An 8379-nucleotide genomic window follows, 5' to 3' on the forward strand; every position below is an offset into this window, starting at 1 on the left:
TTTTTTTTTTTTTTTTTTTTTTTTTTTTTTTTTTTTTTTTTTTTTTTTTTTTTTTTTTTTTTTGACATGATTTCAAAAAGAATTCCACAGTAAAACACCAACCCCACCAAAGGCATCTAAACTAAAAGACATTGTTTAAGGAAATAAAAAATAAAATAAAAACATTGAGGGATGGGTTCAATGCATAGAAATTATTATTTATTTTATTTTATTTTGAAAATTAAATGAAAAGCAATTTGAAATAATCTACCTTGGTGGCTAAATAATGGCAAGAAAGATAGCCACCATAACCAACCCAATCACTAACCTTGACCTCACCAACTTTATTTATTTTTAATTACTTTTTTATAAAGAAATAAACTTGTTTATTAATATATATTTTTTAATTACTTTTTCTTTCACCTTTTTTGAATCAATACTCGATTATCTCATTAACCCCGATCTCTCTGTTCTTTTCGAAATTTATTCTATTCATCATGCTTCTTCGATAACGGTCTTTCGTTCATTTGTTTCACTTTCTCTTTTTCTTCCTTTCAAATTCTCGTCGTAAAAGTACAATTTGTCTCATAATAAAATCATCATTCTCGTATAAGGTCAGGTTAATAAATAAGATTCAGTACTAGCTTTTTTCGTTTGCTTCATTCTCATCTACCTTTCAAACGATTTTTCTTGAATTAGAGTTGAACGGTTCTTTCACGAGGTAGAGCGTCTTGAATCAAAGATATCCCTTCAACGTCGGTAAACTCTTGAACCTGACCTTCACCAAAAAAACTCTATTCCTTTTCATTTTTTTTAATTTTTAAATGTTAAAGGGTATTTTATTCGTACTTAACATTAAAAAAATATTATTTATTTATTAAAATAATTAATAACCAATAAAGATCAGAAGTTTATCTTTGAATTTATAAAAAATCAAGTGGTTTTAAAAAGTGCTTCCACTAATTTTTCTTAATTAGGAAAGAGTTTCTAAAAAGAAGAGGGAAAAAAAGGAAGATTCAAGAAGGGAACAGAAGCATGTGGTTTTGTGTAGCATTTTAGGCCCTATTCCTTGTGCTTTTTCAGTAAAAACAATTAGGTTTATTAATAATTAACCCACATGGAGGCTTCTTATTTGGTAGCCGCCGGTAGCTCCCGGCCGATGAATTCCCAACCGGATTATGAATGAAACTGAACTACAAAACAAAATAGATATTGGTTTAGTTTGACAAAAATCTCATTTTTTGATAGCACCAAGAGAAAATTGGCTCAAAAATTAGATAGGGGTTAAGACGCAGTCAAACGCCATCGGCTAATTTCTTCAAAATGGTAGCCTATTACATAACTCACTAACTCTAATCATCAGAATTGTTGATGGTTTATTACTGTTTTAAAATTCGAGATATTTTTTTCTCGTACATTCAACCATGAACAATTGACTGTCTTATCGGACAATTTCTTCAAAATTAGACATAAATGATTGAAACCCAATTCTAAAAATGAAAACTTTTTGCAAAATATAGTAGATTGACAAAGAATTTTGATAGATACAATTACACATACAAAAGCCCAAGTGTGGAATAAAGGTTACTTTTTAGTGCAAAAGGGATAGAGGGGGCCCTTATTGAGTCCATATGGAAGGCAGCCGTATATACACAGCTAATTGCTAGCTATCCAAAGCCCTTGCTAAAGCGTGTGCTTGTTCTTCACTGTCTCTTAAACCCTAAATTGCTGGCCACGAATTCCCCACGCTTCTTTCTTTGTTCTTAAATATCATTCTCCACCAAACCCTCTTCTAAATCCCTCTCTTTTGAGTATATATGGGTGACCAAAAGCTCCCAATGAATGAGCTGAGCCAAACACCCATTGACCCTTTTGTTCCTTCTGTCCCCACATCCCAAAATCCTAATCCAAATCCAAATCCAAACACCCAAGAGGCTGAACCACGAGCTTTGGTTCAAGAACTGCCGCCACCACCTCCATCATCCATGGCTTCTTCAATAACTTCTTCTTCTTCTTCTTCAACTAAGAAGCATTCTTTGTATAGAGGAATCCGGTGCCGGAGCGGCAAATGGGTGTCGGAGATTCGAGAGCCACGTAAGACGAAGCGGATATGGCTCGGTACATTTCCGACGGCTGAGATGGCTGCTGCTGCTTACGACGTCGCTGCACTTGCTCTTCGTGGTGGCGATGCTGTCCTTAACTTCCCTGCCTCCATTCCCTCCTACCCTATTCCTGCCTCGACTTCTCCTATCGATATACGCGCTGCTGCCTCTACTGCTGCTGCTGCTTCTGCTGCTAATGCGTTGAAGAAAGCTGAAGGCGCTTGTAGTAATATTGAAGATACGAAGATTATTACGGTTGAAGATTGTAGCAATACGACGTTGTTGAAAACGGAGGAGTTTGTGGATGAAGAAGAGATTTTTAGTATGCCGAGTTTGCTGGCTGATATGGCTGAGGGGATGATGGTGTCGCCGCCGAGAATAAACTCACCACCGCCGTCCGATGACTCGATGGAGAATTCAGATGGAACGGAAAGCTTATGGAGCTACTTGTGATGATAATGAATTAAGATTAACTACAAAAGTTTTGATTTGTGGTATACTTTTTTTGGTCTATTCATTGGTTTTACCCTCTATTTCCTCTATGATTGTAACTAAAACATTAAAACATTAAAACATTACATTACAACAACCTAGGATGAAAATTCGAGTATCGTTGTTCCAACACTCTATTGCAGTTTTACGGCATAATCAAATTACATGTTTCTCTTGAATTATTTTTAAGAGTGACGAATCATTTTAACATATTTTGTACTGTTTCTTAACCATTATAGGAAATAATAAAAGTGGTTTCGAGTCGATGGTTTTGGGGATTACAATAATCTGTGTGTTATAATGGAAACTTTTTCAGATGCTTATTGTACCCCCACACACAATATATTTCTACACAATTACTTCTTGGAATTTTCATTCCAATCAATCATCATACCTCACACACTTTATCAAAACAATAATATTATTAATTCGGGTAGATTTAATTTTAGGTTAAATTAATTAAAATAATATGAAAATCGTCTATCAACAACTTGTAGATCATCTTCGTCTACAATTTCAATTTTCTCCCCTACTGAACTTATGGCTAAACAATATGTCTAGGATTTGGATTAAAGTTTGGTATCTGAATTTGGAACCGGATGGTCCGAGCATTCCCTTACATCTCTAATGACATGGTCACATTATATTAATAGTTTTATTCATATACAATAGTAATCAAAATTTGAGTCGTGACAGATTGACGTGCATCATATATGTATATATATATACACGTATATTTATTTATTGGTGAAGTAACGAAGATCCACTCCACAAATGACTCAGTACGGGTTTATGGAAATTAAAAAAATGAAATTTTGTGTTGGAAAAAGGTGAAGAAAAAGGATATGATGAGTCAAAAACTTCATGGGGTCCCATTGTTCCATTCAAAAAGTCAAATTATTTGATTCATAAAAAGATTCTTTTACTAAATTAAAATTATTTGTGACAAACCGTTTTTTTTTTAAATAAAAATAATTATTTGTCACAAACATTATTATAAAACTTTATTCTAACTGTTTCACCGCTCAACTGTCGTGAGACAACACATAGACATCACATCACTACCCCTACCTATTCATCCTTAAAAAAACAGGGATTAATGTTTATTTTTATTCTTTTAATTAATAGTTAAATTTTCTCAATTTTTCATGTTTTATTTTATTTATTTTTAAATTTTGTGTTTTATAAATTTTTAAAATTTTAAATTATCTAATAAATCTTATATTTTCTAACTTTTAAATTTGATAACTTATTAGATATAAAATTAAGAGTTTAAAAGATTATTAAAGTTTTGAAAATTTAAGATCAAACAAACACAAATTTCTAAGTTTATGAGTAAAATTTGTGTGAGATCCCATGTCGATTGGAGAAAGGGACGTTGGCCCCAAACGAGGTGAATTGTGAGATCTCGTATCGGTTGGAGAGAGGAATGGGCTGATAACGATACATAACGAGCTAAAGTAGACAATATCTGCTAGCGGTGGGCTTGGGCTGTTACAAATGGTATCAGAGCTAGACACCGAGCATATGCCAACAAGAACGTTGAGCCTCCAATGGGGGTGAACTGTGAGATCCCACATCGGTTGAAGAGGGGAACAAAACATTAAAGGTGTAAAACCTCTCTCTAAAAATGATAAGTAATGGGTCAAAACCGACAACATGATCTTGTAGGGTCTTCACATGCAAAAACAAAATAAGAAATGTGCTCACCACTCACAATAATCTTTGACCCTTTTATTTTGTTCCCTCTTTAGATTTGAACGACAAAACCACCGACATGTCGATTTTTAAAAACGATAACTAATTTCTGCACCCACGGTGCCACCAAACCATGATGCTATCGTTTGCATATTTCAGACCTTCTCACTTCTAAAATTTTCAATCATAAAATAAAAAAATTGTAACTAAGTCGTTACAAATAATATATGGGCACTGAATCTTCTAATAAGATGTAGTTCGGGGACAAACCAAAGTGGAAGCTAGTGAGCATGTGACATCCGAGTAAAAGAATGATACATGAATGAATCAATATCACATCTAAATGAGAGCAATCACGAAGATAAAATTACTAAAAAAGACTTGTAAAAATTAAGAATCCCTACATATATCAATAAAGTACATCTTTTTTTTCGATAATTCAATCGTAAAAACTTTATGATTAAACGTGCTTCACTTGAAAGATAAAGTGTAGTACGAGGGATCATACGAATACAACAAAATGAATCCAAAACGGAGATTTATGTAATGACTTTTGAAAGTTTGACTAAAGAGAGAGAGACATAGGTTGGCCGACATCCCCACTTTCATTCTTCCATTTGACATTCAATTTCTCTCTCCAAGACATTACTATTACCACCAAGCTAACGACGTGGCCACGTTATATATTTGTTTCAAAGTACTCCTAAAAGTAAAGACTCTCCTCACAAATCTCTTTAGAGAATAGCCACAATCCGTACTTCACTTAAGTTCGATATATTTGATGAGAGCCTTAACGTATTTCTAAGAATAAAAATTATCCCCCACAAATCAATATGCGTCCGTTTAACATGTCTTGTGTGAGATTTCACACCAGTTAGAGAGAAAACGAAACATTCCTTATAAGGATGTGGAAGTTTCTCCCTAGTTAGACGAGTTTTAAAACCATGAGGTTGGCAGCGATACATAATAAGCCAAATCGAACAATATTTGCTAGAGGTGGGCTTAAGCTGTTACAAATGATATCAAACACTAAGCGGTGTGTCAGCGAGGACGCAGGGCCACACAAGAGAGCGAGCTGTGAGATCCCACATCGGTTGGAGAAGGGAATGAATTATTTCTTATGAGGGTATGAAAACTTCTCTTTAATAAACTGAGTTTTAAAATCGTCAGGTGACAACAAATAAAATAATATATTTTTTTTCTTTTTTTCTTCATGTTCATTCCCCCCACCCAAATTAAATATGGGGAATAGGCCTACCAACAAATAGAATGCTTTTGAATAAAAATTGGTTTTTTTTTTTTTTTTTTGAATGAATTATTTTAATCATCTAAACTTGTTCATATTAATTTAATATAGGGTTTCTCCAATTTGGGTAAAGATCGAGACACTCCACTGTAGCTTAGAAGTTTAGTAGTCATGGAAGAGTTGATTTTTCTTAGGTGGGAACGAGATCGCGTAAAATATATTAAAAGTTGCAAAGAAAATCAAGTAAAAAGTCCGAGATTTTTTATTTTGATATCAAAACTTTCATCATGTCTATTTTATTACAATTTTTCAAACTTTTAGATATTTTCTTTTTAACCATTTTAATCAAAAATTTAACAATCGAGATCTATAAATCTACGTGAATTGAGATTTCAATAAATTTGAAAATACAAAACTTTGATATCAATTCGAACATAACTCAGTAGACACAACATCAATCACCATTTCAAGGCATAACAATTTGCTTGAATTAGGGTTTCTTAGTATTTCAATAATGGGTCTCGATCTTTTTAGTTGCATTCTTTATGTAAATCATCAATCTCTTGGCAAATGCATTCCAAATGACCTAAAAATTTTGTATCTCACCTTGCTATCCATATTATTAGGAACTCAAAGACGCTCCATATATGAATCTTGTAGCATATTTGATAATTAAATTGATCAAAAATTTAAGAGAGCATTAACACTAAAGTTTTCGATTACGACTCCACAACATCAATCGAAATATCATATTCATTATGAATAATGTTCGTTAGGATTATAGTCGATTTATGAATGGTTAGGTAAACCGAACTAAGAGGGAACACTTTTAACTAAATTAACTATAAACTATCTACCCATAATAAATTGTGAGGAAAAAATAAACAAAAAGGTCAAGATCGTTGAATATATAACCATATTAAAGCATTTAGTCAAACTTTTCGCACAAGAAAATAAAAATATATATATATATATATATATATATATAAATATTATATTACCGACTTTAAATCTCAACTTTTCAAGACAGGTATCAATGACTCTTAACAAAAGTTGGTCGGAAAATATCCATTTCTTTTTTTTTTTTTTTTTTAATGGAGTAAAAACAAAACTCTTTTAAAAAAAAAAAAAAAAAAAAGTTAGCTTGTAATTTAGGGTTTCTCAAAATTTGTGTAAGAAAATGGGGAATAAAAGTAAAGGGAGGTGGGACAAAGCATCTAATGAAAGATTTGACAAAATATTGGATTATTAGTAATAATCTTCGACAATCACGTCTTACTGCTCTCGTTTTGAACGACCTTTTTTTCAGTTGAGCTTCTATAATTGGTTATGTTGGGACCTTTATTTGATTCCGACAACTGCGAGAGAGAGCTCCTAACTTCTGTACTTTTTTTACTTAACTAGTCAATTTTGGACAATTATCACTTCCAATAAAATACACTATAGAGTCTCCTTCTCTAGAGCTCTCTAATAATCTCTTCTTAATCTATGCTCCATGCGTTCTCTGGAACCCTCGAACACATTATACTTTTTGTTCGATACTTAAGTTAAGTATAGGTTCGTAAACTAAACAGACATAAATGTTAAAGTTATCATGAAAAAAGAAAAGTTAGCTTGCAATGTTGGGCTCCTCAAATTGTGTGCAAGAAAAAGAGGAAAAGAGGAGAAGATTGACCCAAAATTGTACCTATTTGGGCATTTTTTAATTGAAAAGCCTAAAAAATCTCTCTTCAAAAGGTCCCTCAAATTTGGTAATACAAGCTCTCCCTTACCCCTTCCTCTCCCTATCAATTTCAATCATTACCTCTTTGGGCTTTTATATATATATATATATATATATAACACCTAATCATTCCTCCTTCTATTTTCTTTGCTTTGCTTTCAAAGAGTTTTGATCTTTTCGTTCACTTTTCAAACGTTTAGTCACATGCACATCTTTCGTGACGTCTTGTTTTTTCGAAACATTATGACCCAATTCATTTTTAATTTCAACGTTTGTTAATGCATTACTATCTTATAGTATTTATATGTTGTGGGTTGGGTCGGGTTAGGTTGCTAGAATTAAGATAGCAATCGGTTAAAATGGTTATTAGTGTTGGTTGGGATACACTAATTCATTCCACTTTAAGTGGGCCCAATGATCTGTTTCAATGGGCCAACCTAGGCTTGACCAATGAGCTCACGGCCCAAAATAGTCTAAAAGGCTTTTTTAAAGCCCAACTTAAAACTATTTTTTAAATTTTAGCCCACGTGTTTCCCGTAACTCCGTGGGCCAACCGTATGACAGCTGTCTGAGGGCGCGTGTGAACGCGCAGTAAACAAACAAACAGCTCATTCCTCAATTTAAATTTAAATATGATTATTACCATTTATTAGTATGTTAAACTTGAGATTTATAATTGGAGACGATTATCTTTGTTACCATTTATTGGTACAAGATCTTTTATATGAAATTAAAAACTAAAATTATGAGATTTTTTTTTTATATTGTCCGGACAATATCATATTATTATAAAAATAAATAAATGGGTCGTTGTTCTTAACTGTTGATATAAAAGTTATGGTCTAAATCGTTGAGAAAAACTCAAGATTAAAACAAAAAGGTAAGTGGGTCTTATTAACGCTCTATTTAGGTGTCTCACCAACCTTGAGAAGAGAAAACTCTCTTTCTCGAGAGTGGATGAATGAATAGTCATTCGAGGGGAGCCACTAACTTTGCTCAGAGCAAACTCTCCTCTCGTTAACAGAGTAAACTTAAATACCTAAAAACCCGACACAAAACCTAATAAAGTACCAAATTTAATCGTTTCATGCTCATGTTTCATCAAACGACAAGAGAAGAGAAAAAAAAAAAAAAAAAAA

General features: G+C 32.8%; 1 protein-coding gene across 1 annotated transcript; it reads left to right on the forward strand.

The window, feature by feature from the left end:
- The first annotated feature begins 1749 nt into the window (after positions 1-1749).
- LOC111469150 (ethylene-responsive transcription factor ERF027-like) lies at positions 1750-2755 on the forward strand. The gene has a single exon (XM_023114409.1). It carries the CDS (start codon positions 1797-1799, stop codon positions 2532-2534), a length of 738 nt encoding a protein of 245 aa, XP_022970177.1. The 5' UTR covers positions 1750-1796; the 3' UTR covers positions 2535-2755.
- The last annotated feature ends 5624 nt before the right edge of the window (positions 2756-8379 follow it).

Source organism: Cucurbita maxima, unplaced genomic scaffold (genome assembly GCF_002738345.1).
Source record: "Cucurbita maxima cultivar Rimu unplaced genomic scaffold, Cmax_1.0 Cma_Scf00038, whole genome shotgun sequence".
NCBI classification, from domain to species: Eukaryota; Viridiplantae; Streptophyta; class Magnoliopsida; order Cucurbitales; family Cucurbitaceae; genus Cucurbita; species Cucurbita maxima.

Coding starts and splice junctions, on each gene's coding strand:
- LOC111469150 (XM_023114409.1), top strand. CDS start 1,797: ATGGGTGACCAAAAGCTCCCAATGAATGAGCTGAGCCAAACACCCATT.